General features: G+C 55.3%; 4 protein-coding genes across 4 annotated transcripts; 2 read left to right on the top strand and 2 right to left on the bottom strand.

Annotated features, from left to right (window-relative positions):
* Positions 1 to 507: 507 nt before the first annotated feature.
* BZA05DRAFT_400706 (heme peroxidase) lies at positions 508 to 2303 on the top strand. The gene is made up of 3 exons (XM_051483922.1): positions 508 to 938; positions 1022 to 1310; positions 1391 to 2303. Exons 1-3 carry the CDS (start codon positions 597 to 599, stop codon positions 1846 to 1848), a joined length of 1089 nt encoding a protein of 362 aa, XP_051338684.1. The 5' UTR covers positions 508 to 596; the 3' UTR covers positions 1849 to 2303.
* On the bottom strand, positions 2223 to 3248 carry BZA05DRAFT_400704 (uncharacterized protein). Its single transcript, XM_051483921.1, has 3 exons — positions 2918 to 3248; positions 2583 to 2841; positions 2223 to 2443 (listed from the first exon to the last, which is right to left on the bottom strand). The coding sequence occupies exons 1-3, from the start codon at positions 3158 to 3160 to the stop codon at positions 2394 to 2396; spliced, it is 552 nt and encodes a 183-aa protein (XP_051338683.1). The 5' UTR covers positions 3161 to 3248; the 3' UTR covers positions 2223 to 2393.
* Positions 3249 to 3318: 70 nt separating this feature from the next.
* BZA05DRAFT_400702 (nuclear transport factor 2) lies at positions 3319 to 4426 on the bottom strand. Its single transcript, XM_051483920.1, has 6 exons — positions 4236 to 4426; positions 4141 to 4158; positions 4014 to 4078; positions 3869 to 3940; positions 3710 to 3811; positions 3319 to 3640 (listed from the first exon to the last, which is right to left on the bottom strand). The coding sequence occupies exons 1-6, from the start codon at positions 4240 to 4242 to the stop codon at positions 3533 to 3535; spliced, it is 372 nt and encodes a 123-aa protein (XP_051338682.1). The 5' UTR covers positions 4243 to 4426; the 3' UTR covers positions 3319 to 3532.
* A 4575-nt stretch (positions 4427 to 9001) lies between these two features.
* On the top strand, positions 9002 to 12645 carry BZA05DRAFT_400694 (uncharacterized protein). The gene is made up of 8 exons (XM_051483919.1): positions 9002 to 9385; positions 9509 to 9687; positions 9774 to 9806; positions 9884 to 10859; positions 10919 to 11107; positions 11168 to 11263; positions 11319 to 11504; positions 11557 to 12645. The coding sequence occupies exons 1-8, from the start codon at positions 9340 to 9342 to the stop codon at positions 12462 to 12464; spliced, it is 2613 nt and encodes an 870-aa protein (XP_051338681.1). The 5' UTR covers positions 9002 to 9339; the 3' UTR covers positions 12465 to 12645.
* The last annotated feature ends 466 nt before the right edge of the window (positions 12646 to 13111 follow it).

Genomic DNA, 13111 nt, shown 5'->3' with positions numbered 1-13111 from the left:
ATCGCTGCACTTATAAACCGAGTTACCTAGAGTACGGTACTGGTCTGAGCTTTGCCTTGCGGGGTGTGGCCGTGCCTTACCGAAGTGGTCGAGCATCGATCGCTACTCTACTTATGATATGGGACCATTGATATGATCTGTTGGTTCGTGTTTCGTTTTGATCCATCAATCAATCAATCAATCAATCAGTCAATCAGTCGGTCAGGGGGTGTGCGGGTGTTCGCAGCAGCCGTAAACAGGTGATTCTTGAGTTCAATGGATCTGAAGCTGAGTTTTGGAGGAGATGGAGGAGGGACGGGGACCACGACGAGGACGAGGAAGCTTCCATGAAACGTGCCGAAGCTGGGGAACCCTAGCTGCAGGGCTAGCGTTCACAGCTGAGTAATTCCTCTCCGGACAGCTTCCGACTCGACCATCTATCGGATGGTGGGGACAGGACAGGCCAGGACAGGGAGTGGGGGGAAAGGGAGGGAAGGGACGGGTGGGGTGTATGTACCGTAGTTTGTACCCGTATATATAGGTGCCAATATCCCCCGGCCAGCAGCCATTCCTTCCTATCTCCATATCCCCCACCCATATCACCACATCACATCACCATGGCATCCGTAGCACGAACACTCTTCCGCAGCACTGCCCGCGCCGCTGCCCGGCCACAGCTCCTGGCCTCTCCCATCCGCCAGGGTGCTCGTCGGAGCTACGCCAACGCCTCTGGCTCCGCCGGCGGATCGTCGACAGGACTGTTTGCTGGTCTGGCGGCCGCCGCTGCCGCCGCCGGTGGCGGTTACTACCTCTACAGCAATGGACAGCTGGGACCGCTCAACAATAAGCAGGCTACCCCCACCATTCTGAAGCCTACAAAGGAGGACTACCAGAAGGTGTACAATGACATCGCCGAGCTGTTGGAGGACAATGACTACGATGATGGATCCTTCGGACCTGTATGCCACCCCCATCCCCCATCCCCCATCCCCCCTCGTCATTGCCACCCGAGCCCAAGCTAACGCAAGTGTCCGATACCCAGGTCCTCGTCCGCCTCGGCTGGCACGCCTCGGGCACCTACGACGTAGAAACGAAGACCGGCGGCTCGGACGGAGCAACGATGCGGTTCGCGCCAGAGAGCGACCACGGCGCGAACGCGGGACTGAAGGTGGCGCGCGACCGCCTCGAGCCCGTCAAGCAGAAGCACCCGTGGATCTCGTACTCGGACCTGTGGATCCTTGCTGCCGTCTGCTCGTTGCAGGAGATGGGAGGTCCCAAGATTGCATACCGCCCCGGACGCTCGGATAAGGACGTGGCTGCTTGCACGCCTGGTTAGTATACCCACTCTGGATGGATGGATGGTTGTGGTGTGGTGAAAATGGATGGATGGGGGCTGAAGATTGCTGCGCAGATGGACGTCTTCCCGACGCCTCGAAGACGCAGGACCACCTCCGCAACATCTTCTACCGCATGGGCTTCAACGACCAAGAGATCGTAGCACTCGCGGGGGCACACGCTTTGGGGCGGTGCCACAAGGACCGCAGTGGCTACGATGGGCCGTGGACCTTCTCGCCGACGATGTTGACGAACGACTTCTACCAGCTGCTGCTGAACGAGAAGTGGAACTGGCGCAAGTGGAACGGCCCCAAGCAGTATGAGGATAAGGGCTCCAAGTCCTTGATGATGCTGCCCGCCGATATCGCACTCATCCAGGACAAGGTCTTCCGGAAGCATGTAGAGCGCTACGCCAAGTCCCAGGATGAGTTCTTTAAGGACTTTGCCGCAGTCATTGAGAAGCTGTTTGAGCTCGGTGTGCCGTTCAAAGAGGGCACTGAGAAGTGGCACTTTAAGGCCACTACTGACGAGTAGAGGAGGTGGGGATGAGGGATGGGGAAAGGAAGTGTGATTTTCCTGTGGAAGATGGTTCTTGTTTTTATAGCGATTGTTCGAAGGAGGAGTTTGTTCTTGTTGCTAGCATGGAATACCTATATCGCCACCATCATCATAATCATCATCATTGCATGCAATTGACTGCCCAAAACTCATCAATTCAATCCACTCATCACCCTCATCCTCATCATATGGCAACGGAATAGTATTCACTTCGCACACGGACACGCAACGCTATGATACTATACAATCTCATCTTCATCATCTTCAGAAGTGTCTCCCCATTTCAAAATCTCAGCCCAGTTTTTAATTGCCGTCGCAGAACCAATAAAAAAACCAAATGCAAAGAAAGAATAGAAATTACCCGAGAGTTATGTATGATATGTAGTAGCCGTCGTCGTAAGTTCCACACTGTACTGTCTGTCTGTCTGTCTGTCTGCCATCCACCCTCTCCCGGCCCACCCACCCAATTCCCATCGGCCTTCGGTAGATTTGAGGGTAGATTGGGATAGATAGATATGCAATCAGTCATCGTCATCATCCTCCATCTCCATCTCGGCTTCTTCTCCATCATCTGTGTATTGCATTGTCAGTTAGCCGTCACTCCAATCACCCGTCCCATCACCCCCCCCCCCTCTCTCTCTCCCCATCCACCCCACCATCACCCCACCATCCACCCATCCCATCCATCGGGGAGTCAATCGAGAACATACCACTATCCTCCTCCCTCAGCCTCTTCTGTCCGGTGACCGCGTCCGCGGCGGGGCTCGCTGCCGCACCCCCAGCCGCCACGGTCGCACCACCAGCACCAGCACCAGCCGTAGGAGCAGATCCAGGCAGTGGCACGAACGGCTTCCCGTCCGCGCCGTCTATGCCCGCCGCCGCAGCCGCCGCCGCAGCCGTCCCCGGCATCCGGAAGGTGCCGTCGTACTTCGCAATCTTGTGGGATTTCGTTTTCGCGTAGGCAATTTTCTGTGTGCGTAGGTCCATCAGCCCGTGCTCGTGCCTGGCTGTCGGGGGTGGGGAAGGGGGGGGGGGGGGGACAAACCATCTCCCTCCCGAAGACATTAAACCCCTCCAGGGCGCGCATCGCCTGAGTAGCGGAGGGGACATCTCGGAACGCGATGAACGCCTGTCCGCGGTTCTGTGCGGTCTTTGAGGCGACCACGTCGATTACTACCCCGTACGTTGTGAACAGCGTGTACAGCGATAGCCGAAGGTCTTGCTTGTTGATCTTGTCGTTGAGGTTGCGCACGTACAGCGTTTGGTTGGGCGCGTTGGTCTGCGACATCGTGGTGGTGTTGCGTCGTCGTTGGAGTGCGGCCCCGGTGAGGTCGTCGGAGTCAAGGTGGGATTGAGGGTGGGTTGGGGGACGTGACGGGCGGGCGGGGGAGGGGAAGGGTTAAGGAGGGTTACCCGGGGTGCTGGGGGATGTGACTTCGATGATACATAGAAAAGTTGCGGCGGCTACTTTCGAGTTTACTCACGGTCACTCGAGAGCCTCGGATCCGATGGAGGTAGAAATAGTCACAATTCTCAAGAACGAACCACAGATGCCACAGAGGAAACAAAAAAACAAGATGGTAACTGAGTGATGCCCCCCATTAAAGGTCCCCCTCCCTCTTCATCCACCCAAAGGAAACAAGCAGCTTCGCATCCATATCTAACCGTACACCAAACGGAAGACGTCGTTGCGAACGTAGTAGCTACCCGCCCTGGAGATCAGGTGGAAGGACTGGCAGTAGTTCTGGGGGTTCTGTTCCTCGTCGAGCTGTAGGTGTGAAACGGTTTTAGCGATCTGCACCCACAACGGGAGGAGGGAGAGGGAAAGAGGTCATACCAGCAGCTTGCCAGTAACCATGACGAGAAGGCTACCGTCGGGACCGGCGGGCTGAGCATCGAGAGTGGCGACTTGGTGTTTCACCTTCTGGAAAGGCAGGCTCTGAACGAGATCGTGTGTCAACTACTAGTAAATCGCTCCGCGGACTACCGAACTTACCATCAACTTCTCGACAATCGCAGTGACACCTTGGACCTGGTTGGTCTCAAAGGTGAGCATCGACTCCTCGGCCTATGTTCAACCCCCCATCAGCCTCGTTCCTCCTCCCTGCTGGCTAGTGAGCCGGATGGTACGGCGTTCATACATAGAGAGGGGCGAGCGCCGCGCGGTCCGTGTCGAAGGTGGAGTAGTAGTAGTCGGTGAATTGCTCTATCCACTCTGTCAGATACCCCCTTTCCTCCTCATCCAGTCCTTGAAGCCGAAAAACATACGAGCAATACTGGCGACGGCTGCCACACACGCATAATCATCAGCAACCGGCATAGACCTTCCTTCCCTCCTTCCTCCGCCGGGAAACAAAACTCACTGTCCATTTTGACGGGGTTTGGTATGCTGATCACGATTTGAGAGAGGTGTTGGGGAGTATCGGTGGGCTGGTGTTGGTAGGAGACGAGGTGTACGGGCACGCGAAACTGAGGGTGGGGCAATTGAGGGGTTGTGGCTGGTCCCGAAGAGCGGCAGCGCCAAGCCGGCCTCTGGTTGGCTGGCTGGGTTCGTACCTACATCACACGTCAAGTACGACAACCGCGCCACATACCGCACATAGAATGAGGATCCGAGGTGAGCTATGATGTTTTTGGGAGGCTGCTCATCGTCTGCTGTGCTTCTTCGACTTCTATGTACAACCACCGGCATAACTCCGGATTGGCTCCATGATTAGTGCTCAGAATAAAATAAAGTTCGAGAGTGGGGCATATAAAGCCTGCCTTCATCTCTGCGTCTCACTCCGTCCATTTCAGTTCACTTCGCTCCACCATCTCGCTGCCGGAGGGCGTGCGAACAACCGAAGTAAGTCCTTTCTCCACTTCCCATCCACAACCCTGCTGCCATATGATGTTCAAAATAAACGATAACTTCTGAACCCCCATGAAGTCACACTATACCCTGATTATCCGCTTGCTTTCTTTCCTACGGCTCCACTCTTCCACTGCTACACTGAGCCGCGTTGACTTGGAGATTTACCAGGCGGGTACGTGTACCTATACCTACGGACGGTGTTGTAATCTCTTGCCACCTACTAGTAGTCCTATTTGAAGCGTCTTGGAACGAGCAGAAGCACGTCTCCGAGGTGAACGGGTATTCATGTCGCTAAGATCTATTGGGCAGCGTGGCTTGGAATTGATAAGAAGGGTGTGCTGGCCAGAAGTGTAAAAAAGGGGAGCATCTATCGGTGAGCTTTAGGCCCCTGTTTCTCCAGGACCGCCGTGACCACCGTAACCATACCAACGTCCAGGCGATGCTGATCGCCGCCGGACCAGAGAACAAGAGCGGCCGCTGGAGATGAGCGGTGCCCTAGTCTCTCTTAGAATCATTGCTATGTTTGGCCAACGTCGGTGAGAAGGTCGCTCTCGAAGTTCGAATAGGTTCTTCAGAATCAGGCGGATATTGATGGACCATATGCATGTTTTGTACATTTGTGACCAGCACACGCTGAGCCACCCTCATCCTATCTGTTCGCAAACTGCGCTACCTAATAGATCTCGACGGCATGAGTAGGTAGGTCGGGCTGTCGGGATGGAAGAGCACGTCGAATCACTCCATCTACCTATATCACCCGCCACTGTGTCCACTCTCCGTATCAGAAAACCGTTGTGATTAACATTGTCGCCTCTTACCTACACATGGGCCCAAGCAGAGCTAATAGTTTCCTGCCCACGTCGAACCATAGAACTTTTCGAGCTCTTGAATCTTCTTCGCGGGCTCTCATATCCCGAGTGGTGTACCGTGATCCGATGGCATAAAGCCATTGCTTTTAGGTGCATATCAGGATTTCAGCATGCAGCATAAATTGTTGTGCGGGTATGTAGCTATCCCTCACAGACGCGCATCTGCGGGGGACGATCCTAATAATCCTATCCAGGAAGTTGTTCTGCACTGAGCCCATCCAACGACTCCAAGGAGCTCATCCATACCAGTACATCTCCCCACCGCCGAAAGACTTCCGAATGGCTGGCTGACTTTCCCTCTCAAACGTTTCCTACGAGATCGTCATAATAACTTGTGACTGTCTCAGCATCCGATATATATCCTCGTTCGCCGTCAACGCCTTCATACGTCTCCTCCTGCTCCTCCCCACCCCGAACGCTGGCATCCTCTCCCACCCGCAGCCTTAGTCTTAGTCCTCTTCCAACCCCCTTCCCTCTTGGCCGTGCAAGCCAATTATGCGATCCTCTCTGTCGTGCGCCACAGTGTTTGGGGAGCTCACCTTGTGGTGTCACCGTCACGACGAGACGCCGGCGGGCGATAGTTAAACGCCCCCTCCCCCTCCCCTCCATCCGCTGCCCTTTCCCCACCCGCTGCCCTACCCCACATCATTCTCCTCTCGCTCTTCTCTCGCTACCACCCCATCCCCACCTCCATCCCCATCCACTTCCCCTTCCCCTTCCCCCCATAGCGACGACAGGTTTACGATTCGTTTCGGCATACACATATATAGCCGCAAGGTATTACGTCGCCCGTGATGATTGGACTTGGACACCAGGCATAACTACATAAAGTTAGTTGGTGGCACGTCCATCTCCGCCCTGCCAAGTCTCGCTTAACCTAACGCCCATAAGTTACAAAGGCGCACCACCCCTGTTGCACATCTCCCGTTGACACACGCCATGGGGTTTGGAGTTTGGATAATTTTACGGGGCTTTTGACTGCTTGATTATGGATATTCCCCCAGACCCCCAGTGTGGGATGAGCAGGGTGAGCGGGCTGAGTGCCTGGGGTGCGTACAGTTCCGCTGGAGATGCTGTCGCTGCGATGGTTGAGTGTCGGTGGGCGATGGATGCTGGTGTACGATGGATGCTGGTGTACGATGGTAGAGAGAGACGAGTCCCATCTGGAGACGACAAGTCGACGATCGTATGTACGTACTCTACGCACGTAGGGTTGATCGCAAGATCGTCACTGCAAACCACGATTATATGTATGTACCTATACTAGTAGAACGGCGCAGTGGTGATCGAGACATCATGCGGGGTTCAGACTCCATAAGGATTTCGGGGATTCAAAGTTCAAATCATCCCCCCCCCATGCACCGCGAGAATGCCACGCCCACGCCCACGCTCACGTCAAGCACCGATGTACTCACCGGTATCGCCCGTTGAAACGGTGAAACGAAACCGAAACTGTGTTGCTCGGGAAACAAAGTTTGGATACTTCATACTCTGTCTATTTTTACGTGATCGTGAACACTGAACACTGAACACTGATATCGACGCCCGACCGGAGTTATGCAGGTACGGTACGTGCGGGCTTAAGTAAGGGCAGCTCTTCCTTGAGGCTTGCATGCGGAGTGAATGGCTTGAGTGGCTTGCCGGCAGCTGGCGTCGCGACTCGCCCGGCCCTGTAACAAAAGTACGCGGCTGTAAGGCGCACGGCGCATGGCGCATGGAGCCAGGGCTTTGGGAGTCTGGGAGTCTGGGACCTTGGTGGTGCCGCTGGGCTGCTGGGTGTGGGTTGTGGGACGTGGGATGTGGGATAAGCCACCAGGGCTGCGATACCGTAATTCTGCGCCACGGCAGTAAGTTGTAACTTGTAACCAACCATCGGAACCACAGGTCCGCAACGGAGCGAAAACACCACCCATATTTCCCATGTAACTCGTTGTTCTCACTCGATCTTACCCGCAGCCACTTACATACTACTATGGATTTGCATATACGAGATGCATGCTCCCGCCAAGCCACGCCCGGAAACCCCCCGGAAGCCCCCCGGAAGTGTTCTGACTCTCTGAGCCAACCGGGCGGCGCCGCGGCGGGCGTGCATGTTTATACATACTACATATAGTGCCGCCGTGCCGGACCGGTCAAGGGGGCAGAAATGAGAAATGAGAAAAACTGCTAGTTAAGTTAATGCCGTCGACGCGCGTCGCTTCCGATGGCTGCCGTTGGACGCGACGGTGCCCGGGGGACGGGGAATGGTCAACGGAGAAAGAGAGAGGAGGCGAAGGCGTATGAAATCATGGAATGGAACTCGGCGGAGAATTATTGCCAAGCATATTATCTAACCATCATTGTCGTCGTCGGCGGAGGCCTGAAAGCGTCGAGAAAGCGTCAGAAAGGGATACATACAGATTGTTGAGGCAGTGCTCACATGCGAGCGAAACGATTACGCTCCGCTAACTACGGTAGAGTACGGCGGACAAACCCTGTTGCCTAGAGTAACGTGCGAGCTGCAAGCAAACCTCTGGTTGCATACAAAAAGGACTGTGGAAGTTTGACTCCGGCGTGCGGCGTTGCAGTAGAGTGCTATATAGTGGCTACAGACGCATGATAATCTTCGTGATTGGAAGAAGGAAGAAGAAGAAGGGCCAGATGTTTGAATTTCGATTCCTCCTCCACTACCGCCACAACGCCTAAAGATAGCTGTGTAAACTAGAGCACAACTTGCGAACCGCTAGGAGATCCAAAACTTCACACGCAAACTACCCGGCCCTCGGGTGGGCCAGCTTGCGGACGCTGACCGTGGGCATGGCCATGGGGCAACTGCAGCTGGACATATGTAGATACTCGCCGGTGAATGGCGGGCTAACCGTGGCGCCTATGGACCTCGCTTGCGGTGTGCAGACAGAGTTACCGCAAACCCCTCTCTATGTAGATTCGGGCTTGATGGACCGTATGTAGTGAGGAAGTATTTACGTGAGGATGTCGATTTAGACGAGCGATTGCTATTAGTTAATGTATCTACTCTAATCCGCTCCGACTCGGTGTCCAAGTCATAATCAGCACTCCATACGGCCGCAGCAGGAGAACACCGGTGCACCGAAAGCTGCAGCCAGTTGACTGTGAGTTTACATACCAGCTAGCCGTACGCGGCCGTGCGCGGCCATGCGACTGGCGTCCGTCGTCTCGTCTCGTATCCGGACTCGGAACGAAATCCATTCTGCGATGCTGGTTCTCCTGGAGCGGCTTTTCTTTCTTGTCTTTGGCTTGCATGGGGTGGGAGGTGAGGCTGAAAAGCAGGAGCCAGGCTGCAGGCTGCCCTGTCTATCCCAGACAGCAGTGAAGAACAACCGCTTCCTCGAGTGTCCACTCATTTCCCGGCCGGTCAACCTCCCCCCCTCCCCCCTCCCCCCTCCCCCCCCCCAGTGCCATCCCCCAGACAACCCTTTTCCCATTCAAAAAAGAAACAACACAACTGAGCGCACACCCTTCCCTGACGCCTGCTTACCACCTTTTTTTTCCACCTCCTGCGTCTTACATACTCTGCTATACAACTCCGCTTCTGTCACGTATAACGAACAGACACGCCCATCACCCCCTCCCACCCATCAACCTCCCCCCCAAGACATCTACTACCGGCACTCATCAACGAACGATCCGATACATACAACCCCCTCACCACCCGGAATAATAACCTCGCTATCAACCACTCCCGCAACATCACCACCTCCAGTCTTCTCGTCTACCTAGTGCGCCATGCCCGGATTCGCAGACTCGTTCTGGTCGGGCGACTACGCCGGTGGTAAGCTCGCCCTCTCGCGGAAGCTCTAGGTGCGGTTGCGGAGGAAGCAGCAGCAGCAGCAGCAGCAGCAGAAGCAGAAGAAGCAGAAGGAGGAGCGGTCGCTGATAAGAACCGATGTTGCAGGCCTCGGCGTGTTGTTCAGCAAACTTCAGCAGGGTGTCATCGAGAACCAGCAGGTGCTGATGGTGGCACGGCTACGCGCCGATGCGGAGGAGCTGTACGGCACCAAACTTTGCGCGATACCGGCCGCTACCGACAAGAACGGCGGGTTCGGGAGAGACGATGGCGCTACTGCTCGGCAGGTCTGTTTCTCGCTATCGGTCGCCAGGGAAGGGGAAATGGAAAGGGAAAGGGAGAGAGAGTCGCGTGCTGACGATGGGTGCTGCAGGCGTTTGAAGGGTTGAGAAATGAGATGGATGAAGTGGGTGTTTTCCCCCCGCTCCCCATCTAACTCTGGGCGGTTGGTGGATGGTGAGCTGACGGAGACGGCACGCATAGGCGGGAAAAGCCCATCGCAAAGTTGCCGACAGCATCCGCAGCCTCGTGATTCAGCCATTTGCTCGGTGGTGCGAAGACCACGCGGACCGAGTTAACAACTCGCATGACGAACTACGTGACCTTATCCGGGCATACGATAAGCAGCACGAGCAGGTCAAGAAGCTGCGGTCGAGCTACTTCAACAAGTGTCGCCAGGTTGAGGACATGGAGGAGGAGACAAAGTTCATTGCCGTGCCGGCCCCGGTCGCGACGGATGCGCCCGCGTCCGCTGGAACTCCGACCACCGCCAAGATCACACCCATCATCAAGGTTGCATCCGATCTCGAGAAGGACGACGAGGATCTGGATCCCCTGGAGATCGGCGACGAGTTCGTGCAACCCAGTATAGTCAAGAAGAAGCTGGAGGATATGTTGAATGAGATCCCGCTGGGCGAGGTCAAGGTTGCCATCTTGGGGACATACCCAAATATAGCCACCGGAGATGTCCTAGTGAACTGGATCATGAAGAACTGGACCGCCACGTCCATCTCTTACGCGGAACGCGTCGGGCAAGACTTGGTCGGTCACGGCTTCTTGCGGCTGGTGGGAGCTGTGGGGAATACTTTCTCCAATAGCCCCAAGATGAACTACCAGTTCCGACCGAAGGCGTTCCAGTGGGCCATGGTCAGCCCGAAGCCGGTGAACAAGTCGCTCGCCAGGACACCGACGATCCACATGAACGGCGAAGTCAGCAACGATGCTTCCAGCCCAACCATGGCGTATGTTGGTGACTATCTCGGGAGTCTTCTGAGCAATCAGCACCCGGGAGAGACACCCAACGATAGATTGAGGAGGGAAGCAAAGGAGGCCGACGCGAGGTACAAGGCGGGTATCCGGGCTCTAGATCTCACGAGATGTCAACTGGAGGAGGCGATGATCGAACACCTCAAGTTTATGGAGAAGTGCGAGTTGGACCGGGTAAAGGCCATCAAATCAGGTTCGTCTTTAGGGAGTTGAGTGACAGTTGGTCCAGGCTGACGTGAAGGTCCACCATAGTCATCCTAGACTTCTCTGGAGCCGTGTCCAATGTGATTCCTACTCTGCAGAAGACGTTGACACAGATCGAGACGCACCAAGAGTCGATCCTGCCTGCGACCGACCTGCGGTACTTGATTGAGAACTACCGGACTGGGTCATTTGTACCGAAGGTCATCCCCTACGAGAGCTATTACAATTCTCCAGATGGTCCGTTCATCATCATCCCCATTGGCTTCACGGCGGGTTTCTGATACTGACTGTATGCAGAGCAAACCTTCGGTGTGGATCTGGAAGCTAGGGCGAGGGCGGACCGGAAGCGAGTACCTATCGTCATCACCAGCATCTTGACTTATCTGGATCACCGTAAGTTCACAGGGAGGTGCAGTAAGTGGGAGCGGAGATAACTAACGATCAACAGACTACCCCGATCTCGAGGGCGACGAGGCTAGGCGTGGTATTTGGTTGGTCGATGTCCCGCTAGCTGCTACCCATCACCTCCGAAACTCCATCAATGACGGAAAAGCCCCTACGAAGGAAACTCTGGCCAACTACGAGATCCCTATCGTTGCTAGCGTCTTGAAGCTTTACCTCCTGGAACTTCCTGGTAAGTTCTCGATGCTCTGTTTTTGGGGAGGTGTCATCTGATCGGCGGATAGATTCGATCGTGTCTTCGCAAAAGTACGAAATCATCAAGACAGTCTACACCACGCACGGCGGCGAAGGCAAGGAGGCGGACCGTCTTACTGTCATCCAGAGCACTCTCGGTTCGTTGCCGCTTACCAACATTGCCACACTGGATGCCATCACCACGCACTTTACCCGACTGATCGAGCTCACCTCGGCCGACGAGGCCTTCGTCCAGGCTCTGGCGCAGTCTCTCGCCAGTGTTATCCTCCGTCCCCGTGTCGAGTCCTCGCTCACGCAGAACGAGCGCCACACCTACCGCCTCGTACGCGACCTGTTTGCATACAAGGACCAGATCTTCGGCGCACTCAAGAAAGCTTCCTCCGCCGGAGCCCGCCCGCGCGCCGTTTCCACGGACGAGAGCCACCGTCGTGCGCACGTCGAGGCACGCAACCGCGCAGTGATCGGTGCTGCTAAGAGCAGATCGTCGAGTCCGGCACCGCCTGCCCGGCACGGACGGGGCACATCCTCGGACGTTACCCGCTTCCCCATCAACACCTCGCCCACCAGCAGTAGTCCCCGGAGCTCGCGCGGATACAAGCAGCGCGATAGCCTAGAGGTCCCCGGCGCCGAACCCACCACTCCGCTCGAAAACGAGACGGTCCACTCACCGCCTCCACGCGAGGACGGTGCACTGGACTCCGGCGCCAATTCGCCACCGACATCGGCGGTGGTGCAGGAGGTGGCGGCCCAGGGAGGTCTGGAGAAGAAGAATAGTCTGAGCAGGAGCGGCCACGCAGCTAGCAGTCGCTTCCCGCGGAGGGGCGCCAATCTGACGCGCGGTGGGAAGCGGGATTCGCTCGTGAGTAATGCGGATGGTGAGAACCATGAGGAACCGTCCAGGGGTGTCGAATTGGTAGACCCGCCGATGGATTACTAGTGACAACAATTGCACGGTTGGGGTGGTGGGGGAAATTGCACTGGATGCGCGGGGTTGGTTTGGTTGGAATGATACCTGCTGGCTTTTACTGGAGTTCGTGTGTTTTTTTCCGTGGCTTCTCATTTTTTCGGTTGGTTGGTTGGTCGATTGGTTGGTCTGGACGACGTCGCACGTGCGCGGGTGGGTGGGTGGGTGGGTGTCATTCGTTTTGAAAGATGGTTAATGTGTTCTTTGGCTTTGGCTTTTACTTGACTCTGTTTTTACTTGCTTGTTTACTTTACTTAGGTATTTTATGTTGCGTGCTGATTTGATATCATGATGAAACTTACTTAACTTGTATGGTTTTTTTTTTTTTTTTTTTTTGAGAGAGAGAGGGATGTGAGATGTGGGATGTGTTGGAACTTAGAACTTGGAACTTGGTTCTTTATATAGGTATGAGAGGTATACTGCCAATTTGTTTGGTCTATGCTGCAGGTGGGAACTTGGAAGTATCTTGCCAAATGGATAGTTTTCGTGTCCAAAGACAAAGAGGAGATCACGTCTGAGGTTGGGCGGGATGTTTTTGTTGAGGCATCATGGCATTCGATCTTGGTAGATCATCGCTCTGTACATCCCCACTGCATTGCGGCTCGGTGTACGTAGGTTTC

Source organism: Tricharina praecox (assembly GCF_024521635.1).
Source record: "Tricharina praecox strain CBS 144465 chromosome Unknown BZA05scaffold_15, whole genome shotgun sequence".
Taxonomy (NCBI): domain Eukaryota; kingdom Fungi; phylum Ascomycota; class Pezizomycetes; order Pezizales; family Pyronemataceae; genus Tricharina; species Tricharina praecox.
The sequence above is the reverse complement of the archived record's forward strand: the minus strand, read 5'-3'. Positions and strand labels throughout refer to the sequence as shown.

Coding starts and splice junctions, on each gene's coding strand:
- BZA05DRAFT_400706 (XM_051483922.1), top strand. CDS start 597: ATGGCATCCGTAGCACGAACACTCTTCCGCAGCACTGCCCGCGCCGCT. Junction 939..1,021: donor ATGATGGATCCTTCGGACCT/GTATGCCACCCC, acceptor TCCGATACCCAG/GTCCTCGTCCGCCTCGGCTG. Junction 1,311..1,390: donor CGTGGCTGCTTGCACGCCTG/GTTAGTATACCC, acceptor ATTGCTGCGCAG/ATGGACGTCTTCCCGACGCC.
- BZA05DRAFT_400704 (XM_051483921.1), bottom strand. CDS start 3,160: ATGTCGCAGACCAACGCGCCCAACCAAACGCTGTACGTGCGCAACCTC. Junction 2,842..2,917: donor ATGTCTTCGGGAGGGAGATG/GTTTGTCCCCCC, acceptor CTACGCACACAG/AAAATTGCCTACGCGAAAAC. Junction 2,444..2,582: donor GCTGAGGGAGGAGGATAGTG/GTATGTTCTCGA, acceptor TGCAATACACAG/ATGATGGAGAAGAAGCCGAG.
- BZA05DRAFT_400702 (XM_051483920.1), bottom strand. Junction 3,941..4,013: donor CGGCGCTCGCCCCTCTCTAT/GTATGAACGCCG, acceptor GGTTGAACATAG/GCCGAGGAGTCGATGCTCAC. Junction 3,812..3,868: donor CGATTGTCGAGAAGTTGATG/GTAAGTTCGGTA, acceptor GATCTCGTTCAG/AGCCTGCCTTTCCAGAAGGT.
- BZA05DRAFT_400694 (XM_051483919.1), top strand. CDS start 9,340: ATGCCCGGATTCGCAGACTCGTTCTGGTCGGGCGACTACGCCGGTG. Junction 11,264..11,318: donor CTTGACTTATCTGGATCACC/GTAAGTTCACAG, acceptor AACGATCAACAG/ACTACCCCGATCTCGAGGGC. Junction 11,505..11,556: donor TTACCTCCTGGAACTTCCTG/GTAAGTTCTCGA, acceptor ATCGGCGGATAG/ATTCGATCGTGTCTTCGCAA.